Source organism: Aulostomus chinensis, chromosome 9 (assembly GCF_037954235.1).
Source record: "Aulostomus chinensis isolate RoL2024-O1b breed Wild chromosome 9, RoL_Achi_v1.0, whole genome shotgun sequence".
Classification (NCBI taxonomy): Eukaryota; Metazoa; Chordata; class Actinopteri; order Syngnathiformes; family Aulostomidae; genus Aulostomus; species Aulostomus chinensis.
The window spans coordinates 7,794,731-7,822,473 of record NC_141328.1 but is presented as its reverse complement, the minus strand read 5'-3'; the positions used below and the strand labels follow the sequence as shown (position 1 = coordinate 7,822,473).

Sequence of the window (27,743 nt, the reverse complement as noted above, 5' to 3'; positions counted from 1 at the left end):
CTTGGCCCTACAGGGGGATTATGGCGTCACCTGGGGCCCCTGGGGGGGTATTATAAAGCCCCTGTCTGGCTCTCTCCCCTCCGTCAGAGAGGCTAAAAGGTCTACCGGACATTCTGTCTATCCCCAACTCTACTTTAGAAACTCCCCTTTAGCATTGATGCCCACCTCCTCTTGACAACTCACCCCACCTGAGATCTCAACTCACACTCCCGTAATTCTCACACCTATGTCTTTGCAACAAGTGGACAGAGGTGGCAAGCGAATGTAGCTGAGTCGACTTTACCAACCCAGTACACGGCTTGGTAAAGATCCGTTGATTGGATTCGTCTTTTCTCAAATCCTGTTTTGTCTTTGAACTGACTCTCTGAGTGTTTTTGGTCAGCTGACTTCGCTGACAACAAAAGGAAGATTTTCTTGTGTTGTTTTGGCATTTGAAGAGGACTGAAAAGGTACACATTACCTTTTCTAGACTCACCCTGACTGATTTGTTTTTTAAAGAATATCCTTCACCTGGTGGAGAGCCTCAAGTGAATTGTCACCATGTGGGAGTTCCGGTCCATGAATTTTTGGCGGGCAGTCTTTGCAGAGTTCTTCGGGACCATGTTCTTCGTATTTTTTGGCATGGGTGCTGCCCTACGCTGGACCACTGGGCCTCATCATGTTCTTCATGTGGCCTTGTGCTTTGGGCTGGCAGCTGCCACCCTCATCCAGTCCATTGGCCACATCAGCGGCGGCCACATTAACCCTGCTGTTACCTTTGCCTACCTTGTTGGCTCACAGATGTCTCTTTTCCGCGCCATTTTCTACATAGCCGCCCAGTGCCTGGGTGCTGTAGCTGGGGCTGCTGTGCTGTACGGGGTGACACCCGGCAACATGAGAGGCAACATGGCAATGAACACGGTTAGTACCCAACGTGGACATTTTGGAAAACAAGTTTTGGAGTGGGGGGAGAGGTGAGGTACAAGGTTTTGATTGATTTAACGTATCTTGGAAGAGTTAAAAAGCATCTTCTGAATGTTTTAAAGCCAGATCTTCCTTTAAAAACATGTCTGAAAAATCCAGAAAAGAAAAAGGAATGCTCTTTTTATGTTCTGGTTATTGTGGGCCAGATTCAGTAGCATATTTTTCATTGTAGTTTTGAGACTAAATTTAATGTGCGTAAACAAGTCTCTGCTTGTGTATCCACAGCTGCAGCCTGGCATCAGTCTGGGAATGGCCACCACTGTGGAGGTTTTCCTCACCATGCAGCTTGTGGTGTGCATCTTCGCTGTGACCGATGAGAGGAGAAACGGACGTCTAGGATCGGCCGCCCTCTCTATCGGCTTCTCTGTCACCATTGGACATCTTATGGGGGTGAGACCAGTGGAAACGTGGACATGAGGTAAAAAAAAAGGAACAAGTGCTCTGATATGTACAAACGTTTCACTGCCTTGTGTTTCAGATGTACTACACAGGTGCTGGCATGAACCCTGCTAGGTCCTTTGCTCCTGCTGTGCTCTTCAGGAACTTCATCAATCATTGGGTAAGACCCGCAGCCACGCTGACGTCACTTCCTCATCATCATCATGTTGACTGATTTGTCTTAAAACTAATGTGTGATGTTAACAGGTGTACTGGGTTGGACCTATGATAGGAGGTGCTATGGGTGCCCTCCTGTATGATTTCATGCTGTTCCCACGTATGAGGGGTCTGTCTGAGCGCCTGGCCACACTGAAGGGCAGTCGACCCCCGGAGAGCGAGACTCAGCAGGACACCCGTGGGGAACCCATTGAGCTCAAGACGCAAGCCCTATAAACCCGCCCCCTTTGTCCGACTGGGGCCGAGAGATGAGGGACAAGGCCCTGAGCTACGCCAACCCTACCTCCACTGCCCCCCCCATGCCTTCACTCACCATAGCACAAGACTAACCCCAAATACTTACATCTAGACTAACAACTATCCACCAGAACCACTGTAAAAACTGACACACACACACACACACACACACACACACACACACACACATATCCAGACATACAGGTTCACAACCTTCAACCTCAATACGCAACAAGACTCCTCTATCCCCCCCAGTCCTCACTCTGTATTCAGAACTGGAACTGGACATTGTGTTTTTGATAAATAGTGACCAGAGCCTGAGCCAGCAGCCGCCTTGTCTCATCCCTGCCTGCCTGCTTTCTCCACCCAGCCAGGCCTTCATCTGCAATGCAGGGGAGCATGGAAACCAAGTAGAGGGGTTCAGGGAGGCAGGTGTTGGAAGGGGCAGGATGAGGCGGGAGTGTGGGTATGATATGAGAAGGGTAAGAGGGCATGGGGCAGGTGAAGTAGAGGGGTGGGGATTGGGGTTTGGGTAGGGCAGAGAGGGCAACACTCTGGGTTTGTGGTCATTTCAAGTTGGGTTAGACCAGTGAAGATGGGCATGCTTTTCATTATTCATCTGACTTTATCTCCAGTTTAGTATTTTTTTTTTTTAGGTTCATTTTGTTTTCTGCACTTCAGACACAAGACGTGGATGTATGATACCATTAGATTTTACCAGGGTTTCACCTTTTTCAAATCACTACATTTTATCTGTGGGTTTGTGTCTGTGTGTGTGTGGACACTTCTGCAGTATGTGTGTGTGCAAGTGTGTGCGTGAGAGTGAGCGTGTGCCTGCCCGTAAGTATGAGTGTGTTTGCAAGTGAGTGTGTATACGTGTATACGTGATCAAGATTGCAGATACAGTACTTTTTATTTTGTTTTTTTTCATTACCGCTCTCCTGTTTTGTACCAATCACTGTATTCATTTTGTCACCAATTTTTAAGACATGAACATTTCTCCTCCCTTCACTGTGGTATTTGCTATGATATTCATTTTTACATAAACCATCTGCTTTTTTTTTTTGTTCTGAATCTGCGCAATCCAAAGGAAATGTTGTACTCCAGACTTTGATAGTAGGTCTGTTCACTGCAGATCGGCCGTGCAAGCTTTACATTGAGTCTCCTTTTATTATTTGATCCTTACTGGGAGCACAAAGCGTTTCAATAAAAGTTCAATAATAATAAACATAAAAACCTGATACAATGTTTGGGTTATTTTTGTTGCTTTATATCTTTGGCTCTTTTGGGATCTGGAAAAAGTCTTCTGCAATGAATAATTTCTACCAGAAGAGGGTGAAACAGGCACAATTATTTCACACAACTCATATTTGAACATACTGAATATGAAAAAAAAAAGGTGCTGTAATAACGTCATTATTTCAGGGTGTTTAGGGAGTTGTAGTTCTGGGAGAGGTTTCTCAGAAAGGATGGAGTCCACCCTACAGGCTGACTGAAGATTGTGTTTGATAAGAAACCTGGTTAAAAGTGAAACAGTAATTTATCTGCTACTGGCGTCTGTTCTGTTTGCATTGCAACTGATAAATTTCAGAGTGACTCCACCTCAGGAACACTGCCAAAAAAGGGCAGTTGCAGAATAACTGGTAGGTTTTGTTCTCATTCATCTTCTTGTTTTTCTCCAGTAAAAGAATTTATGCAATGAAAAATATGAACCAATGAATTATAAAAATAGTCAAATGAGGTTTAAATTGGGTGGCAAGGTGGTGCAGTGGTTAGCATTGTGGCCACACAGCAAGAAGGTTCCAGGTTTGAGTCCCGGCTCAGGCACGGTGTCTTTCTGTTTGGAGTTTGCATGTTCTCCCTGTCCCTGTGTGGGTCCTCCAGCTTCCTCCAGCCCCCCCATGACCCTTAACAGGACGAGTGGTAGAAAATGGATGGAAAGATTGAGTTGTAAATTTACACACTTCTTAGGTACCAAAAATACTCTCATTGACCTCAAGGTGGCATCGAAGAATAACGTTTCCATTTCATCCACTTGGAATCTTGAGGTCAAGAAACTGCAGGACCCATCATCCTAAATCTTGTGCCAATCATCCGATTTCACTGATCTCCAGTTTATGAGGAATTTTGGATATGATATTTAGATGTCATATGCAAATAATTTACATCTTATTGGCTCAACAGTCGTCATAAATGTCCGAAATGCATTTGGCTGATTTGAATGAGTTTTAACATGATTTGTCTTTCCAAAGTTTTATACAGTTTAGTGACATTTTCAAGGAAGACCTTAAAATATGGTCTAGTTGCTCGCATGGCATTTTCTGATGTGTCTCAAAATATTACTTTGATGACTTAATGAAACCAACAGCATCCTGTCGAAATGACATTAAAATCCTTTTTTATCAAAACGAATTATGTACTATTATTCATAATTGGCATGATATTTGAATTTTTCCTGAGTGCTTCTTATCATTTGTTCCAGATCTGAGTGATTCAATATCATTGAAGTTATACTCCCTATGTTCCTATAATCAAAACAATTAATTAATCTACTATCGTCACTCTAAATCCTGAATTAAATACACACCAGTGAGCCAATAGTTTGTACCGGGTTAAATCCTCTGTCCTTAAAATTATTTATTGCAGTTTATTTTCTGTAGATCCTAAATCCAACATCCTGCTGCTGGAAATACTCAGTAGAACAAGGAAAGGGTAAATCAATCCATGGCAGAAAATAGTCCCCCAAAGGTTACTCCTATTTGAGTAATGCTTCCTAAAATTATAACATCCAGCTCAACTGTTTCATGTTATAATTGAGCCTTTACACAAGAGCAATTTTTTTAAAATTTTGTGTCATGCAGCAGCCATACGAACCACAATCTCTAACTCTACCAAACGCAGACAGTAACAGCCCATCTTATTTAGAAATATTAGTTTTATTTTGCATATTTGTTGGAGATGTGATGTATGGCTTGGTTTAAGACTACTAAGGTGGTGCCACATCACCAAGGGACTCTAACATCTTCGCTAAAGCATCCGTCTGTATTCTGCAGCTGGGAAACAAAAACAAAGAAACAACTCTGACCAGTACAATGGACTGCAAAAAGGAGCTGGGCCCTGACACTGGCGTGTACTGAGCTGTTCTGTTTCTCTCTCACTCACACACACAGGAACAGACAGCTTGACATCTACGTCCAAACACTTTTTCATGATATGTATTAACAATTTTCATCATCATCATGAGACCAAACAGTCCTTCAAGACTGATGTGAACTCTTTTGCTCCAGAAGTTACATGTGAAGAAAAGTCAAAGCTGCTGCAGGAACCTCATCTGATGAATATTGAGTTAACGAGGTCTTTTTCAGTTTGATGATGTTGCAGTAGCAAAACACCAGTGTTGTCTACCTTATTCATGGTCTTCTTCCATCATAATAAACTGTGATTATCATTGTGTAATAACTTGCCAGCGGTGGATAAAAGGCAGCACAATAAACATTTGCTCATTTGAGATGAGACGTAAATGGCAAACACCAACTGAACCAGGTGAGGGAGATTCTCCCAGGCGATGGACAGAAAGGTGACCTTGAGGACGAGGTAATTGGACCTGCGATTTTGTAAGAGGAAGTGGCTCTCAGCTTGGCAAATATCCAGCATTCAGTTCAGTAACTTAGGAGAAACTGCAGCTGCAGCATGGTGTCAAACAGACATATTTCTCCCTGTCTTCTCTCATCCGCTGTGCAGGAATCCTCAACCTCTGCGCTGAGGGTCAAGAGTCGTCTCATCCAAGTCCCTGACATTATTTCCACCGATGAAACACATTCAGATCGTATGCTGATGACGATAGCGGTAGAACTTTATTTTTTACTATTACAATGATAATATAAAAAAGAGGAGTGAGAGTGCTTTCTAAAAGCCCTTTTGATTACATCACACTCTCCTCCTGTTCATCCAGTCTCTTCCTGATGATGTCACAGGTCATAGAGTCTCATCAGTTCAGCAGCCCTGCTCCCAGCTGATCACTGCATGCGATCGGGCTGGTGTAGAGGGTAGTGAAGGAAGGCCTGCGGGGCAGCAGACATGGTGGTGAGTGCAGCCAGAGGAGGGTGGATGGCAGCTGGAGGGGTCGGGGATGCAGTGAGAGCGGGCGCTGGCGTGCTGGGGGAGAAGCTGTAACTGAGGTAGCCAGCAGAGGGCGATGGTGAGGGGGTGTAGGGGTACTGCTCCAGTCCTGTGGGGGTGTAGTGGCTGTAGGCAGAGGTGTAGTCCAGGTAAGGTGAGGCGAGAGCCGCCGCTGTTGGGCTGAGATGGGACTGCAGCACCAGGCTGGGCTGGAGGAACGTTGGAGGGTAGATGTAGGGCTGGCCAAGCCTGCATGGACACAAGAAAAGAAGGTTGAGGTGTAGCAAAACTATTATACCATTTCAATTAAGTTGATACACTTCTACATGTGCCAGACTGAAACTATATGTATATATACACACATATGCATATAAGTATTTATATACACATAAACACATATATACATATTCATATATACACACACATATATATTTTTACATATACACAAACACACACACACACACACACACACAAATATATATATATATATATATATATATATATATATATATATACATATAATATATGATATATACTTACATACATACATACATTCCAAATTTCAATTATTATTTGGCAGACAGGCAGATTTTTCTGCTGTTCAAGCTTTCATTTTACTATTTAATGAAAAAGAGGAAAATTTGTATTTTTGACAAGAAAATTTGGGATTTCTAAATTCTTAATGCCACCTAAGCCTAAAACAAACAGAAACCGCATTTAGAAGCTACTCCCCATCTTCCCAGCCTATATTAGGTATCCTCCTTTAATAACCACAATCACACTGTCACTTTAAAATGGACCACATCCCTTGGGCTTAACACTAATTAGCCCACTGCCTGAGAAATGTAAAATTTGTATAAAAAAGTTTAATGATCATTTCTCTTCCCATCCATAATTCCATTTTTTTAATGAATAATTGATGGTGTTTTGTTCTGTGTAAACACACATGCGCACACACATCCTGCCACAATAAAAGCAATGTATCACGTTGTTGGTGACTGGGAGCCACAGCAATAATGAGAGGAAAAAGTGCTCTGCTGTCCTCTTGAATTCAGTCATGCCCTTGCCTCAGGCTGGCCACTTAACCTGAACCGCCTCAGTTACATCTGGCAACAGCAACACTGATCATATCAGAGGAACTCAGTTACGCCACCCTGCTTAAGTTAAAAACAACAGAACATGACAGTATTTAATGCTCGCGCCCCTGTGATCAGCGCCTGCAGTCAAAACCATTAACCTGAATGTAACCTTGTCACTGAGGAGGTGATCAGAGCAGCGAGAGGCGGTCTGCTGCTTACCCCTAAACAGAGCCCAAGCAGGGATCAGGTGTGCATATACAACAAACAGCAGGACCGGACCTGAGCGCACACACATGGCTGTATACACAACATCCGCAGACACACACACCGATAGGAATTCCTGTCAAATTTTAATGTGCTGTAATCTCCCTTATTTAGTTTTTTTCTTTCCCCTCCGCTGTGCCATCAAAGGAAATCCTACAAGGGACAGTTCGACCGAAACTGAAAATTCAGCCATTATCTACTCTTCCTTATACCAATGGGAGGTCTGGATGAGGTTTGAGTCCACAAAACACTGCTGGAGTGTCACAGGAAAAGGTGGGGTAGCAGTAATCTCTCTAACAACGCAAGTGAATAGTGACTCATCCGACGTAATCCAGCCATCCTGAAGCCTGGACAGTTGTTTAGAAAAACAAAATCGATGCTACGTTTTTAGAAATTCCAGCATTGTTTTGAGCACTAAAAGAAAATTCATCAACCTTCCGTTTGCATGTGGGTGATTAATTAATTCCTCAATCCTCCTTATCTTTCAATAAAACATTGATCTTACATACATCTATCAAAGAGCAGGGTTGAAATCTGCTCTATATTTTAAGTGCCCTGAGATAACCTTGATGAAATGTAAATAAAATGAGTAATGATTCAATTAAAGCATAAAATGACACACTAGGTTTTGAGGTGCACTATCGTATCATCAAAGGGATAACTGCCTCTAAATAGTGCACCATGGTATACATATTTCACTACACATCTGCCCGTCAATGCTTCTACAAAAAGAACCTTCTGGGCTGAACACTAATGAATCTTTCAACATTCCCATTATTTTCAGCTTTCAATGAAAACACATGGCTCAACTCTCTTTGTAAGAAAGCTAAAGCAGAGATTTCCTGTCTCTAACAGTAAAAATACTACCAACAGAAATGCATGAGTTTGAAAGTTCTACAGAGCAAAGAAAAACGTAAGCCCATTTACGTGAATTTTTTTCTTTTTAATTTTACGTCAACAACATGATCTGCAGAACATTTCTTGAAATCACTGAATACTGTTGGATAAATCCAATCTAGGGGGCAGAAAATGTGGTCCCCTCTTGTTGGTAGAACAGTTTAAACACACTGTCAAATTTCTGTTTCAAACAAGATTAATGACAAAGTTTAACTTCTGATTTGAAGCTTTAAAAACTTCAGCTATGGACGAAGGGACAGTATTTATGTCCCACTTCCCACTGGCCCTGCCCTGGCGCTGATTTACTTCTACTAACTTACATCTGCATATGAAAATCCCATTCAAAAGATTTTCCAGGCAAAACACATAAAGAAAGCATTCATGCCTTAATTTTGTTTAAATACTTGGTAAATCCAGAGCAAATTTTACAGAACAGCCAGCAAGTAGACACGGTGATGTATTTAATGAATTTGTTATCAATCAGCTAACATTTGATCAAATATGACCTAGCACCAAGCGTTGGGGTGCTGCAGAGATATTGCAGCCTGCGAATACACAGTGCATTAAAATTACGAAATAATATTTTGTTTGGCAAAAATCATCACAAAAAATAAAATAAAATAAAATGATAAGATAAGAATGATGATTCCCTCTCGTATTGCGAGGCAAGTCACAATAGCATTATCAGTCAAAAATAATTTGCAATTTTATGCTTACCTGCTGTGATTCGTTGCTTCAACCAAAAAGAGAACTCGTCTCTGCTATTGTTTTTAAAACAGTGAAACTTGAGGAAAAAAACCACCACCTGATTTTCTCCTATGATGCTCACAATTTGCTTTAGCATGTTTGAGAGATGGAAAGAGATGAAAGTGCCCCCCCTTGACCATATCGTCTCCTTTTGTGTGTTTTGGGCAGAGACTCAGAGGCTCAAAAATGAAAACGGAAGCCATAGTCCAGCTAGCTGGGCTAACAGAGCAGCTTTCTTATATAGAGAACAACAACCTGGCTGTTTACAACAATTTAATTTCTCTCACTGAACTGCAACACATTACAGCAGTTATCTCAGGACACATTTCATATGGAGATAGTCAATACTTCCCTCTATATAGATGTACAGAGAGCCAACCATTGAGCCATTAGCATGCACCCAGTGACAGCGGCGAGGAAAACCTCCATTTAAACAGGATAAATACACCTTGAGCAGAACCTGACTGTCAAATTGTGATGATGTGATAATGAGGTGGTTTGTAAAATCTGTTATGGGGGTTGCGCATCCATCCATTTTCTACTGTTTATCGTTAGGGGTCGGGGGGGGGGGGGCTGGAGCCTATCCCAGCTGCCTTTGGGCGAGAGGCGGGGTTCACCCTGGACGGGTCGGCAGTCCATTTCAGGGCCAACACATAGAGACAAACAACCATTCACACTCACAGTCACACCTACGGTCAATTTAGAGTATCAATCAGCCTCGTCCCCTCTTGATGTCTTTGGACTGTGGGAGGAAGCTGGAGTACCAGAGAGAACCCACACACACAGGAACAGGGAGAACATGGAGACTCCACACAGAAAGATCCCATGCTCTAGCCAGGCCTCGAAACCGAAACCTTCTTGCTGTGAGGCGACAGTGCTAACACCGCACCACCGTGCTGCCTATTACGTGGGTTGTGATTGCTGCAATTAGTGCACAGAAAGCTTCAATGTCAACAGGCTGCCCACCGCGACGCTTTCTTCACTACTGCAGGAGATTCAACCAGGGAAGTCTCAGGTCTGCACCAGTATATTTACAACAAAGGGTAATAACACCTCCTACAGTAGTGTTTCCCTCCCCCACGGACAACTCTAACCATCTCACTCCTCCTAATGTTTTGAAAACATTAAAAAGGAGTTGCTATAGCAATTGACACTCCTACACCTGTTTCTGTGGGAATACACTGCATATTTCTGTTATTTGTTTGTAACTTTTGCATTTAAAAACTAATTGAAATTAAACTATTTAGCTGACTGGAGGACAGTCATTATCCTTGCAAAATAAACAAGCCAATAAATAAATAAGTGTGCATTATGGGTAATGTAGTCACTATGTTTAGACAAAGAAGATGATTTCTGTTGTTTGATATTCTTGCAGTTTCAGGGGAAGCCTGACTGTCGTGATGAACATAAATAAATGCCGCAGACCAATAACAACAATATGATAATAACAACAAATATGAAATCAAGTTACAGTTAATGACCCAACCACCCACCACTGCTCCGTATCCCATCTCTCTAACATCCCTTGTGCTCCGACAGTCTCTCCCAGAGCAGAAGTGCAGTGTCATTCTCACGGCTGTGTGCCTGTGCAGCGGCCTGACGGATCCAATGTGACAGCCGCATCGTACGAGAGAGAGGGAGAGAGAGGGCACTGCGCCTCGCTTCTCTCCTCGCCATGCCTGGCATCATCATTGGCTGTCAAACACACGTTCATATAAATGTATGCACACACACACGCACACACACACGTTCACACACACACACACACACGCACACACACACACACACACACACAAACACACACACAAACAGGATTTAAAAATGTACATGAGGAATCACACGGTCACGTGTCAAAAGTCGACCTGCAAGTCTGAGATAATCAAAGAAATGACACACTTAATAGGTTGTCAGTTTAGCAGCCATGAACAGTGTGTAGGTAAGAGTGTGCGTGTGTTTATAGATAAATATGAGGACATCAATCTGTTAGAGTGGGGGACTCGACTCATTTGAGGACAAAAAGCAACATCCCCTTCTTGAAAGAGTCTGGATTAGGTTGGCAGCAGTTAGGGTAAGTCTCCAGGAAAGTAATGTAGTGTCCTCTAACGTGATGGAAGCATGATTGCGTGTGTGTGTGTGTGTGTGTGTGTGTGTGTGTGTGTGTCAGTTCAGCCATGGCAGGGCTAATTGGAGCAGCTGCATGGGTGTACTTTCACAAACAGACCCATGAGAGCAAAATAACCTCCACAGACTCCACTCTTCCTCCTCTCTCTCTGGATTTACTCCCTCGCAGACAGTTTCCTCTACACTCCCCCTCACCATCCTCTCTCAAAACCAGGCAACAGGATAAAAGACAGAGGATGTACTGAGTTAAAAAAACAACATTGTGACTCTGTGGGCGAGGTATGAGCGTCAGCGAGAGGAGAGGGGCGAGATGCTGAGAGGTGAAGGATTAGCCATCATATCCCTCATGCCTTAAGACAGCCACGCTTTTAATAGTTCAGATGAGGGATGTGAGGAGGGTGAGTCAGTCAGAGACAAACAAACACACACACACACACACACACACACACACACACACACACACACACACACACACACACACAAAGATGACCCTCCGTCCTCTTTTTACAAACACACACAACCACACACACACACACACACACACACACACACACAAAACCACACATAAACACACACTCACTCACACGCACAAAGCTTGAGGGAGGGTGACAGATAGGAAGGCTAACATCAGAGCTGGACACTCAGCTCTCCTGTCAGCAAGCAAGAGATGTCTTTAAATGATATGGAGAGAGTGACGTGAAAATAAATATCACCAGGGCAGTGCATGTCACCGTGATTCCAATCCCAGTCTGAGATTCCTACAGCCATGAAGAAAAGGATTGTGTTGCGAGTGTAATTCAATCAAAAATTATTTCTGTGGCATTTTTTTAACTTGTTGAAAACTTCCAACCAGAATCTAGAACATCTTGATGCCCCAAGAAGAAATAAAACTAGAATTACTGCCTCTGCCCATCAGTTACAGTCACACACATTTGCCCACACTCATACTAGATGTTGTGTAGGCTCAAATAAAAGAAGTCTTTGGCAAACGGGACTCATCATTATTTCATTTATTTATTTCATCATTATTAGGTCAGGGTGCAAGGTCATAAAAGGTGACCTTGGATCTCTCGGCTATGTCATCACATCGTTTCATTCCGTCATTATTTCTATGTGAAGTCTACAGGTTCTGTGTCACAGTGACCTTGATTCTGACAAACAGAATCTAATCCACATGAAAGTCCAAAAAACTACTTCTTCTGACTAAGATGGATGAGTATGAAAACTATTGTTGCACAATGTAGCAAATCTTGGTTTAGACCCCTTTTTTATTGTTTCTGTCAGGTCCATTCACGTCAAGAAACACAAGAGATGATAATGAGCTTGATCTGTTTATTATTGTACAAATTGGCGGTATGGCTCTGTTCAGAGGAGTCCCCTGATAATTTTTCATGAGCACCATGAAACAGGGGACCAACAGCGTGAGGGAAGGTTCTCCCAGTTTAAGACTGGAAGAGCAAACATACCCCGTGAACAGAGCAGCAGCATGACATGGAACGAACTATGCCATGCATACACGACGAGGTGGAGTTAGGGAGGTGGAGGGTAGCAAGTTGCGAGCAGGAGCAACTGTACAGCAAATATCAGCAGCAGCAGATAGCAGATAGCAGCAGATAACAGCAGATAACAGCAGATAGCAGCAGATAGCAGCAGATAGCAGCAGATAACAGCAGATAACAGCAGATAGCAGCAGATAGCAGCAGATAGCAGCAGATAGCAGCGATGACAGCGGAAAGAGCAGCATAGCCAGAAGCTAGCAGAGTGGGAGTTGAGGCCGGGTGACATTTAAGTTGAGAGGGGCCAATCAGAAGCAAGGGTCATCAGCTGATTGATCAGTTTGATTGATAGACGGGAAGCCAATAGTGCTTGACTACCACGGCCTGACAGAACTAACGCCAACGCTTGTCTGTCAACAGGGTTACAAAAATACTATGCAGACACAAAAATAAATGGTAGTATGGGCCAAGGTAAATTTGGGTAAATTTGGAGCAGATTAGTCACACTTTCCTCCTCCTCTCAGATTTGGTCAGAAACGCCTTAACAACTTGGTGAAGCTGAACTCTGAAGACTGGGACATTTCATTAACTGATGTTACTGTGGTCTGGTTGATATTTCACCACAGAGGAGAAAACTCTAGTGGTAGCTGGATTCTACGTGGTCAGATCTTTCCCAGCTTTCACACGTTTGAGAAGAGTCCTGGCCTATAAACATTTACAAGGTCTATTAAAATCACAGCGTGACCTGAAATTGAAGTAAGTAGACTTTATGTAAAAAAAAAAAAAAAAAAAAGGAAAGAAAAAGATTTGCATCAAAATTACATTGAAATGCAACATAACATGCAGTAAGCATGTTATCTTTAGCACCCCTAGTGGAGGCAGGAAGTGATATTTATCTTCTAGTTAGTGTTGGGTCAATAAGAAGTTATAACAATAATAGCTGGCTTATTATACACGCAGATGTAACAGGCTGGGTAACATGGGGAAAATTCCCCAAATGATCAAATATTCGGAAGTCCTTTTCTGATTGATACATTATCATTAGTGCTTAAGAATGGAAAATCCAGTGTCACATAATCAAATGCTTTACAACTGTGCGGCTTTTGCTCCTTTGCATAATCATAATAATCATAATAGATTTTTAATGCACCAGTTATAGACTTAACTTGAGAAGTTCCACTTGTTTAATTAACACAAACACATGTCTTTTAAGGTGACATTCTGTAGTCGTAACTAGGTACAATTCATTTAGAGTTAATTCCCAGCAGCTGAAAGCTTTTTGCTGAGGCCCCTGCAGGGGCATAATGTATCTAGAAGTGTTGAGTTAGCCTGAAATGCTAAGTAGCTCTTCATGAAAAATTGAATTCTTTTGAGATTTGCATATTTTTAATGCATTTTTTTTGGCCAGCGTCAGTTTAAGGCTCCAAAAAGCACATGGAGAAGTTGAGCTTTGTGTCGAAGTGCACATCACAAAATGGAGGCAGCGACTTGTAACAGATAACAGGATGAAATGGGAGCTCTTTTTGCTATGAAAAGCTTTCAACATGATTAGCTTTTCATCTGACAGAAGTGTCTCTCCTAATTGTGTCCCTGGATACGAAGAAGAATATACACCCGAGGGTTTGCCATCTACCTAAACCCCTCGACAGACACGCTAAAGAAAGAAGAGCAGAAAAAGATCATGTAAAGCAGGAGAACAACAGAGTGAAAAGAATCGGACGAAGAGAGAAAATGTGACTGTACACACAGGCTGTTTCGTGATTCACTGAGGATCCAGTCTGGTTTTCACAAGAAATTCGGTTCACACATAAAAAGAAGCTGCAGCCAGCGTCAGAGCCACAGGTGTGCATCACCTCCCCTCCCATGCTCCTCTCCTTCAACAGGATGTACCCCCCCCCCCTTATAACAGCCTCACCACACTTTCTCTTTCTCAACAACATAAACATCAGATTAAAAAAAAAAGAATCTCACTTCTGCCAAGCAACTGCACCAACGTTGGTGTTAAAGGAAGGGGGCCATGGGCGACAGATGCATCCCCCCTGCCCTCCCTCCTTCCCTCCCTCCTATGAGCACATCCTCCCCCCCAGACTCAGCTGTACCTCAAAGCCACATTTGGCATCAGCCTGTCCTCTGTCCTCTTAAAACTTCAAGCAAATACACCAAAGCTGCAAAGAGCTCTGCTTTGTTTGAGTTGATCTTTGTTATTTGTTGTGTGTGTCATGTGAGGCGGCACCATGTGGGAGCCTGAAACCCCCCAAATAAACAGGAGCAACAAAAGACTGGTTAACATTTTTAGACTGATTTTTAGAAGCTTTATATACTAATGAATATTCAAAATACACTTTTTATATGATGAGCCCTCAAGGGAATATTGAACCTTTAAAAACACATTTGCCTAATTGCTGACTGTTTAAATATTTAGTTTCAGTTCGTATTCTGCGTTTTGATTGAAAAACTCATATTGTAATTACTGTATTCAATAATATTGATCATTTATGTAGTGCTGCTTTCAAAATAAATCATATAGTGATAATGGCAATCAGTTTTACAAAACTAAAGCAATTTCTGCAACATTTGTGCAGACACTTCAAAATTATTATTATTATTTTGCATAATTGCACAATGTGGCTATTTGATTAGTTCTGCTGCCTTTATCTAAATTTTGGTGGGCATTTCTGAATGACTCCAGTGAATGTGCTGCTTTTCATCGATACAAACCTGAGTTGTGTGTTTTAGTCATTCCTTTAATAAAAAGGCCTTCAGTCTGCCAGGAAATGGTTGAAAGTGACTGCAGTCATACTGATCATGTCAGAGACACATGGAGCCCTGGAGCAGAAAGATCTGAGCAGCACACTTCTACCCATTGAAAGAACTACTTATAAAAAAAAAAAAAAAAGGAATTGACAGCCTGCATCGTTTCTTTACAGTCAGTTTTTTCTCCGCTCAGCTCATTTTACTGTGTTAGAAGAGTACCGTAGGTGTTTTCCTGGTAAAATGCCTTTCGTCAAACCACGAACTGGAGCGAGAAATAACAACAGTGACAGAGATAGTAATTCAACAAAGAGTTTCCTGTTGAGGACAAATGTATTCAGTCGATGCGCCTCATGCAGCTGTGACGAATTCAGGTCTCCTGAGGTTTAGGCTGTTGCACATATTGGTATCACTTCTTCTACGACAGAAATCCCCTAAACAAAGAAACTGACAAACCAAAAACTTGCAAAATTAAAATCTAATTTATGTCATGCCAAAACTCTGTCTACCAAAACAGCCTCGGTTTCTGTTATTGTAGATTTATTGTTGGGTTGTGCAAACCCAAAGGTGACGTCCACAGATTTTAGAGGAAAATGTGTTTGGCATTTCAAGCCAATTATAATATCATCGGCGTTTCATTATTTTATTTATTTCTTTAAACATTTTATGAATAGCCATTTTACGTTTTTTTTCCCCTTATTTATTATGTCTATTATCATTATATTATTGAACATAGTATTTATGTGGTTGTTGTTGTCCTCCTCCTCCACTTGTCCGGGGCCGGGTCGCAGAGGCAGCAGCCTCAGCAAGGAAACCCAGACTGCCCTCTCCCAACCACTTCCACCAGCTCTACTGGGGGAATCCCAAGGCGTTCCCAGGCCAGCCAAGAGACATAATCCCTCCAACGCGTCCTGGGTCAGCTCCGAGGCTTCCTGAAGGAGGTGTTTAGGAGGCATCCTCACCAGATGCGCGTACCACTTCAACTGACTCCTCTTGACATGGAGGAGCAGCGACTCTACTCAGTCCCTCCCAAATATCTGAGCTTCTCACCCTATCTCTAAGGGAGAGCCCAGCCACCCTGCGGGGGAAACAAATTTCGGCTGCTTGTATTCATGATCTCGTTCTTTCGGTCATTACCTAAAGCTCATTACCATAGGAGAGGGTTGGAACATAGATTGACCGGTAAATTGAGAGTTTCGCCCTTTGGCTAAGCTCCCTCTTCATCACAACTGACCTGTTTAGCACCCGCATCACTGCAGACGCCACCCCAATTTGCCTGTCAATCTCCCGTTCCATCCTACCCTCACTCATGAACAAGTTCCCGCAATACTGTGACAAAGAGCAGCCTTGGCGGAGTCCAACCCTCACTGGGAATAAGTCTAATTTATTGCCAGCAATGCAAACCAGACTCTCACTCCTTCGGTAGAGAGATTGAATGCCCCTTTGTAAGGGGCCATCCACCCTATACTCCTGGAGTACCCCCACAGGATAACCCTGGGAACATGGTCATAAGCCTTCTCCAGATCCACAAAACACATGTGGACTGGTTGGGCAAACTCCCATGCCCTCTCCAGCACCCTTGCGAGGGTAAAGAGCTGATCCACGGTTCCACGGTTGGGATGAAAACCACACTGCTCCTCCTCAATCTAAGGTTCAACTATCAACCTGACCCTCCCTTCCAGTACCCTGGCGTAGACCTTTCCATGGAGGCTGAGGAATGTCATCCCCGATAGTTGGAACGCGCCCTCTGGTCCCCTTTCTTAAAGATGGGGACCACCACCCCGGCCACTCCAAAGCCCCTGATGTCCACGCAATGTTGCAGAGATGAATCAACCACAACAGCCCTATAAAATCCAGAGCCTTAGATACCCAGGATGGATCTCATCCACCCCCAGAGTGCTGCCGTCACATATTAATATCAATTTTTAATAAATGCTTTACAAATAAACTTCATTATTCTCCTCCTAGTGTACTTTAAAACTGGAGTATCTATTTGATGGATGGAAAATGGACAGTGCATCAGTATGAGACAGTATAATATTTAATAGTGTCACTTTCGAAAAAGGTCAGATCTTCAGAACCTTAGCTGAACCAGTTTTTTTGGAGAAGTGCAACCTGATGTCCTGGTGCAGCCGCCAATCATGTGATAGGGAGATTCGACCTGCTTTTCGAATTCAGCAGAACATGGGACACGAGACCGATCACTGATGCCTCTCCTGGTCTGAACAACCCTGATGGTAGATATTGACCTTTGGTGTTGTATCACTACTGAGGTTGGTCTTCTAGATGGGGGACAAGTGCTTTTACCCCAGTATTTTACTTCAGTACAATGTCGAGGGATCTGTATTTAACTTGAGGATTTCTGTACTCTTCTTCTCTGTCTTACTTCTAAGAGAAAGACTTTGTGTAGAAAACACAATAAACTGATGAAGATTATGCACTTTCAACTGGAACACACACACACACACACACACACACACACACACACAACACACCACTTTAAGATTTAGAGACAACGCCACTGAGGACTTGCACCCCAGGAAGCAAGAGTTTTACCTAATACTTGCAGGGCCACAGGTAAGATTATAAGAAAAGGTGGTTTCAAGCTCAGCAGAAGAATACATTTTATTTGATAGTAGAAAACCCAGGGAGCAGCTGTAGAAACATTTTTTTTAACTAAAAATTATTAATGTATTATTACGTTTAGGTCAATTGGTTAAAACACAAAACACAGAATTCCAAATACTGTAACTAAATAATGTAAGTGAGAGAGCAAATTAATTGGATGGCTTGGAAGTGGCCCTAGGCCCACAATGTCACACCACACTGGCTCATGTCCACGCACGCACGCACGCACGCACGCACGCACGCACACACACACACACACACACACACACACACACAACAAACAAAGCAAAGGTGTTAAGTGCAATTTAACTCCAAACATGCAAGTGATTCCAGAAAGGGCTCCCTTTCCACTGCTGGTCACTGCCACACTTAGAACCTTAGAACTGCCTATGAAGGGATTTGGTACGTTGATTTGTCCTTTAGATGAAGAAACTATACACAAAACACTAATGACACTCAAGAACAATTCCAACCAACTGGAGATGGCTCAACACTGCCACCACTCACGCAAATGGTGTGCTGGGCCGGCAACAATGGAGACAGGAGGACACAAAACTATATATCCATCCATTTTCTACCGCTTATCCTATTAAGGGTTGCGGGGGGGGTGCTGGAGCCTATCCCAGCAGCCTTCAGGCAGGAGGCTGGATTCACCAGTCCATTGCAGGGCCAACACATATAGACAGACAACCATTCACACTCACAGTCACACCTGTGACCAAGCCGTGCCTCGAACCCGGAACCTTCTTGCTGTGAGGTGACAGCGCTAACCACTGCACCACCGTGCTGCCTGGACACAGCACTAGCTAAACGAATTAACTATAAAAATAACAAAGGCAAAAAAAAGAAGGGGCAATCATCTGTGACAAAAGAAATGCAATATTAAAATCCCATTCCCCAAAACTAGACACAGAACACATCACCATTTCACTAGAGATCCTAGCCCGTGGGAAACAATGGTGGAGGGGCCACAAAAAGACTCAACACAATCCTATCCGTGTGAGAACCAGAGAAGCAAAGACCTAAACAGTAGGCTTAGAACAAACACAAGCACAGCACAGACGAGTGCTCCACACTCATCCCCTACTTTAAACTAACTCACCATCTAATAAGGAAGAGAAACCCAGGTGCGTGGAAGATACCGGCTGCAAATCAGTCCAAAATGAGGGGCAAAGGTCAAACCCCTCAGTCTACCAAGAACAACTGCAGAACAAAATTATTGTGTGGAATGTGTGGTCTTAGTTTTGATACTCAAGCAAAATCAATATCTAATTCTCCTCTACTTTTACAGGTATAATATTCTATGGGAGCTTTAACTTTTACCAGAGCAAGAATTTATCTGGCAATGTCTACTTTTATTTGATTAAAGGAACTGTGTACTTCTTCCACCACTGGAAAGGGGTTTTAGTTCACAAGGTCCGTCACTCAACTTTGGTTTGATTTGGCCTTGTAACTAGAAACAAGGCCAAATCAAACCAAAAAAAATAAGTTGCTGTTTAGAATGTAACTACAACTAATGATTATTTTCCAAGGATATTTAATTTCATCGCAAGTAAAAATGTCTTGTTTTTCCAGTCATTACTTGGTTTAAAATTACACTACAAAAAGAAGCTCCTGTCTGAGAAGCTGGAAATGGTAAATATTTTTTGTCATTTTTCGAGGAACTGAAATTAATGATCAAATGATTAATTAGCCAATGGTTAAAATACATCTACTTCAAAACTGTCCAGTGTTTCTAAACAGACAAAAAGCCACAGTGTGTGTGTGTGTGAGTGTTTAGACATCCAGGTGATGCTCTTGCCTCTTTGTTTCAGTCTGTGGGATGTCAAAGCTCTCGACTCTCCCTGGAAGTAAAGATTAAACTCTCCACCCTCACTGCAGGAGACGTTCAATCAAGCCATCATCACTCATTCATGGACTCATCTGGGTCAGCCTCAATTCCCTCATCACTCATTCAGAAATTGAGGACTGCAATATTAATAGCACTCAGAAGAGTTGCGGTTTTTAATGGACATTTCTATAGCCTCGGGGTCAGAACTCTTTGAACCAGGGGAAAGTCACAGCAAAGATTTCTTTTCTGAATTACAACACAATGTATATATGTTAACTTACCTTTAAATTTAAACACATTTAAGTGTTAACAAACTCAAAACAAACAGGCTTGAGACTTGTTGATAAAATATGCGTCTAATATGAACTGAATATCTGAGTCAAACTTACACAAGTGTTATCAGAGGAGGCAGCCGCTTACACAACGAGATGCTGCTGAGTTGGAATTGCAGCGTCTCTACTGTCTGTAACGGCCCTGAGAATGAATCATCCTCCATGTTTCACTGAATCATTCCTGTTTTCTACTTTCTGTCAGGGTGAGGAGGCCGAACATCACTCACATGTGGATCGCAGTGAGTTTCTGAGCAGCTCGAGTTCATCCTGAGCGTGAAGCTGTCCATCACATTAGGTAATAAGTAATTATCTATTAAAATAACTATTATATCATTTTGTTGAGACACTATTCAAGCATGTAATACCCAGGAAACCAATTCCTTTTCATGTTTCTTTCTGATATGGTGCTACTGGAGTCTGCTGCAGTATTCCCTGAACTCTGAAATACTATGAAATTATAGTATTCACAAGATAATGCACATGGGATGAGTGACACCAAAATGGTCCAAACTTAATCTATTAAGTCGTGTATTTCTTCAAGGGAGAGTTCCCTCAATAATATAAATCAGTCATGATCTCCTCACTCTCCTGCTGATTGAATGTGGGGTGAAATAAAATAGTCGTGGAAGAGGGAAACAGGAAAAGGTGTTGCAGGAATCTCCCTCATAATTAAGATGAACGTTGACCTATCATCACACATAAAAAAAAAAAAAACAGGAATAAAACCATAAAAGGCCTCTGTACTGCTTGTCTGAAGGAAATGTAAAAGGTAAATGGGTCCGGAAAACTTTGGACAAACAGTGCAGAGGCATTTAATGGTTTTCCTAAGGATTTTTTTTTTTTTTTAAAGTTTTTAAAATTGATCAACAGCCACATCAAGGCAGTGTTTTGTGGGACACAAAAAAAAACCTTCCATCAGCGTGAGGGTGAGTGGATAACTGAATTTTCATGTTTGGGTGAGCTGTCTCTTTAAAATGTGGAATTGACTTTATATCTTCTCCTGCTAATTTGTAGCAAATCATTAATCTTGTGCAACCATAAAATGGAAGATCAGAAAAAAGTAAAGTAAAAGGAGTTCGTACAGCGCAGGAAAATACTGACGAACGAAGTTCAAGATAATACAAAGAAAAAGTTGACTAAAAACAGAGGGGAAAAACAGAGGCAGTACGTGATTGTTTAGACTCAGGCAGCCTTCCATCTGAGAGGGATGGAAAACTCAAGCGGCAAGAGCGCCTAAGCAAGGCAGATAAAGATGTTTCTGTGTTGTCATTGTCTTTTGAGAGGTTTCCCTGTTTTTACGGGTTTGGCCGATGTGGAAAATATTACTGAACAACCGCCAAAACAAAGCAACACCTCTGCAAAAATGGATGGTTCGCAATGGTGACGCAAACCTCACATTCACATCTGCTCCTTACCAGGTGTTAGATTAAGGTCAGCCTTAGGAAGAAGTCTAGCTTAAGCCAATATGTTGCAAATGGCATGTTGCGTTTAGAAAGTCCAAACCAGGTATTAGTCTTCTAGGTGCCACCAGCCTGCAGGAATCTGTACATTATTTGATCGGCCAACATAGCACCTGAATGGATGCCATCACACAGTCTGGTTTAGATGTTGTTTAGAAGGAGCTCCCACTTTTCTCTTTTATACAGAAATTCTAAAATCCAACAGTAAAAGAAGCCCATTATTGTGTCTCTGGTAGTTTAAACGGAACCAATTGACCAGTGTGAGATCGTAGAAAGCCCATTCCAGGAACGCAGACGTCCATTTTAATTTGTTGCTAACTATTCCATCTCTGTGTTTCTATACAGCTGGCGAGATGTTGTAGGCAACAAAGAGATGGAATAAATGACAGAGTCTCTGAAACATTCCAAGACATGGTAGATGTGATCTCTAATTGTGTTAACGTGAAGAGAGAGAGAGATAATAGAGGCAGTGTGCGTGCATGTGTGTGAGTGTGTGTGTGTTTACTGTATGTAAGGAAGTCGACATGGCTCAGTCAACTGTGAGTGAAAGTCAGCTTCATGTGTTTAATGAACGGGAGACAAATGAAGTGTTTAGATGCAGATGTACGGTGGCTGACTTGTTGATCTGATGTTACAGAGGGGCACTAACTACCTCAAACCAAGAGGAAAGCTCCTGAGTGTCAAGACTGGAGGAGTGAAATGTACATATGAAAAAGAGAAAGAGAAAGAAAAAAGAGAGGTATTGATTCTCCTGTCTTACCCATACTGCCTCTGAGCCCACGTAGGATGGACTTGCTGAACTCCAACAGAGAGACCTGCAGAAGAAGAGCAAGACAGTGATGAGGAGGGATATTTCAGACTCTCTGTCTGTCTCTACTTGTTTATTTCACGTTAGCATGTACACAGGGATATCAGCGACTGACTTCTCCAGCATCCACACAAATAATGATGAACTCTACTGCGCACAAACATCTGTGACCTCGCTGCCTCCAGAGTTCACCGAGAATCAGCTGAGGCTGAGTAAGAAAGGAGAAATGTATCCCTCTCTTCCTCCCTGCCCCTCCTCTGATTTCATTTCTACATTCCTGCAGCTATTTATCCCTTTGCTGCACCCCTCCCATTGTCCAAACTTATATCTAAATGCACATTTCCTTTCCTTCAAGCACACAACTAGGACAAAGAGGAAACAAACGTGCTGTTATTTCTTAAGTCCCATCCCCTCTTGCTCTTGTTATTCTCTCCCTCTCCTATTCACTGGCTGCTCGCTCACACAATAACAAAATGCCAAGCGCTGCCATCTCCCATCAGCCGCATGCTTAGGGAATCACGTCGCAGCGCTGGGCCCAGGAATGGAATGAGGACACACAGTCAGTTGTTGTTGGCGCCACTGTTTGTCAATCACACCTACACTCAACGGTATTTCAGCCAGCGAGCTTTAAATGGGGCAGCGAGGGAGAGCTGCTGTCAAGGTCTGGTGTGCAGCGAGATGTCGGAGGGAAAGCATGTGTGCTGGTGGTTCACACTGAGAACGCCCGGCGGCGTGAAAGCTGTTCAAGTGGACAACATACCGTTAACAAAGAGGGACTGCATGGTGGGAATGAGCAGAATTAATGTATGCATACTGGTGGTTTTTAAGATTTTTATCCCCACTAACCTCAAGTTTATAAATGTATTTAATGGTTTTTAGATGAGCTTCCGATTTTCAAGGCAGAAAAGTATCATGAAGACACTCCAAAGTTGGTTAAGAGTGATCACCCTGACCATTCAGACGCTTGTTCATGAGTCCCCGCAGCTGAGTGATGACCTGACATCTGACAAATCTATCGCATATTTTTTGAAATTTCATCTGCCTGTTTTCTAGATTTTATTTCCAAAAAAAAACCACACGGTCAATTCTCAGCGTTTCTAAGTATTGATTAAGACATTCTGATACCGGTGTCTTAAAAATGAATATAATAATAATAAATACATTTAGGCCGACATGATGGTGCAGTGGTTAGCACTGTCGCCTCACATCAAGAAGGTTCCGGATTCAATTGATACTCTAAATTGACCGTAGGTGTGACTGTGAGTGAATGGTTGTCTGTCTATATGTGTTGTCCCTGCCATGGACCGGCGACCTGTCCAGGGTGAACCCCGCCTCTCGCCCGAAGGCTGCTGGGATAGGCTCCAGACCCCCCACGACCATCAACAGGAAAAGCGGCAGAAAATGGATGGATGGATGGACATTTAATTTTTCAATAACAACTGTACACACTACCAAACCTACACGGATGACATGATACATGTCATCAAACATGAACGACTTCATCCAGAGAATGAAGTCATAGAGCATTGTTTCACCATTTACTATGACGGTTGACCCTTTAGCCTTAAAACTGTACACCTCACTATTTTACTGGTGGGAGTTTGTTATTCTAATCTTTCTCTCCCCTCTTCTACTGTCACATGCCGGGTCAGGTGGAGTCATCAGCTGCATCTTTTCAGTTCAGTTCAGTTCAGTTCCATTACAAAGGAACCAGGACACATACGCATGTCCGGCTTCACTCCCACAGACACGGCCAATTGTGTCTGTGAGGATGTCCAACCAAACTGCTGGCTGGGTGCCCTAGTTCTTCTCTTCTTCACTACGCTAAAACAACAGTTGCTAGAAATGTCACAGTTCAACTTCCTGTGTAAGCTACTGTTTTAGAAAGGTGAAGAAGAAGTGATTTTATGGCCGTAATACGAGGGAAGAAGCAGGTCCTGACTCAAGTTGACAAAATTATGGGATATTATTTTACCCAAACCTAAAGAAACACAGTTTTGGACATTTTACTTTCTGAAATGTTTAGCTAAAGGAAACTCTGGTGATATTTGTTGTGTGCACTTGTTGGCAGTACATCTAATATAAAGTATTCCGGTTTCTATTCATCTCAATGAGTTAAAAAAAAACATTCAAACAGAGCTGATCCTGCTCACAAGCAATTAACTTGTGGGCATGCAAATGCATTTCTTACCTCTAATTAAATAATGTTTGATAAAACCCTCAATGTCTTTAAATACTCAGAAATGAGCCTTTTCAAAAAGTGAAGATTATATTTATGACAGGTTTTTAAGAAATTAAATCTTTGCTAGAGCCACAAACAGACCAGGGAAGCTGGTGTGTGTTCTTAAGAATGTCACCTTATCCTTAAGTGACCTTTAGGTATTTGGCCACACAGAAATGTGCTGCTGGAGTACTGAGTGTGACGTGAATGATGACTCGACTCATCGGTGATCTAACACACTTACTTGTCTGCGAGCTGCGAGGCTTCGCCCCCAAGTACGCCAGGTTCACGTTGGCCTTCCTGCCATCAATGATGGGGTTCGCGTCTTTGCACGCCTGCTCTGCTGCAGCTCTGTCCACCATTGTCACCTGTTGACACAACAGCACACAGGTGAACTCACTCAGCTACATGACGGCATCATGTGTGCCTCCTCCTGGGTGTATGAAGTGACTCCCACATGAGATGAGGAGACAGAGCTGGCGGGAGCTGCTGTCCTTGTCTCTCCTCTAATGATTCAACGTTTTTACTAAATGCATGAGGAGACTCTGCTGCAGGAAGGGCACAATCTGTGTGGAACTCCAGCTGTGTCTAAGGTCTGGTGTGGGCTGGTACGTGGGAGGTAGATCTTTTCAGACTGGCCTGCCAAGGATGAGATACTGGAATTTACCTTGAGGGAGCGAGTTGAGGAGTGGGCAGAAAGCAGTGGGAAGGGGTGGTGGAGGTGAGGACAGTTAAGCTGCAGTAAAGAAAATACTGAAAATGAAACTGCCAAGCTTGTTTTTGTTTCACAGCATCAGACTCTTCTAGATGCAATGGTTGATTTGAGATTGGAGAGGTTCGAGAAGCTGCTACGGGTAAGTCGAACGCTTAGAGGAAGTGAGCGATGAAATGAGCACGCCATCTCTCCGTGGAGAAAAACAGCTCAACATACACAGCACTGACTCATTGGTTCCAACAAGGGGGGGGGGGGGGGGGGGGATCATTTGAGCTGCTTCATGTCATTCCAATGAAAATCTCTCTCCTCTGATTTCTCTCTCTCTTTAACACTCGATCACATACACAACAAAACCATCCTGGCAACAGGAAGGGGTGGGGGGTGGGGGGTCAAAATGAAACTACTGCTGTCTTATCTCACAGACCCAACTGACATGTCACACCTCTATGACCAAGGACTCCCATTTCACCACCTCTCTCACTCACACACACACACACAGAGTTGTATTTCTATCTGTGTGAGGACACTCATTGGCATAATGTCTTCTCTAGTCCCTTACCCAAAACCTCATTCTAACCCTGGCCCTAAAACCAAGTCTTGACCTTCAAACAGTCCTTTAAACTTGTGAAGACCAGCCAACATGTCCACACAATGTTGGTGTTTAGTCAAGGGTCGGTTCATGCAAGAATAGAAACACACACACACACACACACACACACACACACACAAACAGCAGAAAGAGACATCTGTCCACAGCTGCAGAAGCTTATTACCAAATCAAGTGTGTCCCTGTTTCTATGCTCTGTATGACAAACACACACACACACACACACACACACACACACACACACACACACACACGCACGCACGCACGCACGCACGCACGCACACACGCACACACTACAGTCTCTTGTGTATTCTGGGATGGCAGAGATAATTGATGACACACTTATTAGAAATAACCTGCTCCTCATTCTTCAAGCATGTGACTGCCACCACCAGACACACTGCACATGGCTTCTGCTGCTGCCTGAACAAAGTGGCGATGTGTGCGTGTGTGTGTGTGTGTGTGTGTGTGTGTGTGTGTGTGTGTGCGCGCGCGCGCGCGGCTTCCGAGGCCCAGTAAAACATCCCGAAGGAGGTGAAGGTAAAATAGACGAGAAAGTGGTTTAAAACATATGACCGGTTCCAGCAGAGAATATTTTCTAGTTTAAGCCCACATTCGTATAATACGAGAAAAAACACTGGACATCAGAGCTAAAACGCGGTTATTAATTAAACCAGGAGTGACATTAACTTACAAATCCATATCCTCTTGACTTGCCCGTTTGTTTGTCGGTGATCACCACCGCCTCGTCGATGTCCCCGAAAGTCTCGAAATATTTCCGAAGTGAAGCGTCGTTGGTGTGATAAGGCAACCCACCGACAAAAATCTTGGTGTAAGTTGTGTCTTTCTCCATGGTGGGGGGCATTATTTCTAAAGGGACCCCGACCAGCTGACCTAAAAACAGCGGCGAACTCATGCGGCTTGATAGAAAATAGACACAAAGACAAATGAAGAAAGCAGCAGAGCAACTTTACGCTCCTGGACGCCGAGACGCTATAGCGGTGCCATGGTTCCAAACGTAGCCTCCAGTTGCCTCACACTCAGCTTCTGGATGAATAGTCCTCCTGACAGGTGTCTTGAACCCTCTTATCTAGTGTCCCGGAAAAAAAGGCAAAGTCTTTAAGCTTCGATAGGCGTGACTTGCGTGTGCACACCGCGCGTCCGGTCCAATAGACGAGCTGTGCGTCTTTTCCAGCGGTGCATCCCGCCTCCTGCTCCACCCTACCCCCCCCCCCCCCCCACACACACACACACGCACTCACGCACGCACACACGCACGAGCTTGCTTAAGTCACATTTGGGGAATTTACACCGGCTTACAGTAATTTCCCGGTAAACGTACCCTAACATCTTGTGCGGACTCACAAACTTGTGCATCTATCTATCTATCTATCTATCTATCTATCTATCTATCTATCTATCTATCTATCTATCTGTCTGTCTGTCTGTTTATCTAATCTATCTATCTGTCTGTCTATCTATCTATCTAATCTATCCATCTCAAGTTCTGGAAGACGAGAGAAACTGATCTGTGATCTGTGGACAATGAAAAAGATCTATAGTGTCTCCAGGCTAAATGAAGAGAAAAAGAAATCAAATTTTTTTCTAACATGCAATTCTTTTATCCAGTGGTGAGCCATTATTTGGCCTTATATCCTTATCAAGTAGTCCTATAATTACAACAACTAGATTTGATATTATTGTCTGAATAAGACTCATGTGGCTCTGTGAGGCTGTAAATAAAAGTACCATGAGAACACTGTGTCCACAATTTCACACTAATCTGTCCAATAGTTTTCGAAGTAGTTCACATAAAACCAAACATCAAGCTTATGGAGGAGCTGGTAGATCA

The 27,743-nt window shown here is 42.9% G+C and overlaps 2 protein-coding genes across 2 annotated transcripts; one reads left to right on the top strand and one right to left on the bottom strand.

Moving 5' to 3' along the window:
• The first annotated feature begins 105 nt into the window (after positions 1-105).
• mipb (major intrinsic protein of lens fiber b) lies at positions 106-3,135 on the top strand. Its single transcript, XM_086213475.1, has 4 exons — positions 106-900; positions 1,189-1,353; positions 1,442-1,522; positions 1,609-3,135. Exons 1-4 carry the CDS (start codon positions 541-543, stop codon positions 1,792-1,794), a joined length of 792 nt encoding a protein of 263 aa, XP_086069601.1. The 5' UTR covers positions 106-540; the 3' UTR covers positions 1,795-3,135.
• Positions 3,069-26,984, bottom strand: rbm38 (RNA binding motif protein 38). The gene is made up of 4 exons (XM_086213476.1): positions 26,586-26,984; positions 24,814-24,937; positions 22,301-22,355; positions 3,069-6,183 (listed from the first exon to the last, which is right to left on the bottom strand). The coding sequence occupies exons 1-4, from the start codon at positions 26,805-26,807 to the stop codon at positions 5,832-5,834; spliced, it is 753 nt and encodes a 250-aa protein (XP_086069602.1). The 5' UTR covers positions 26,808-26,984; the 3' UTR covers positions 3,069-5,831.
• Between the last annotated feature and the right edge of the window lie 759 nt (positions 26,985-27,743).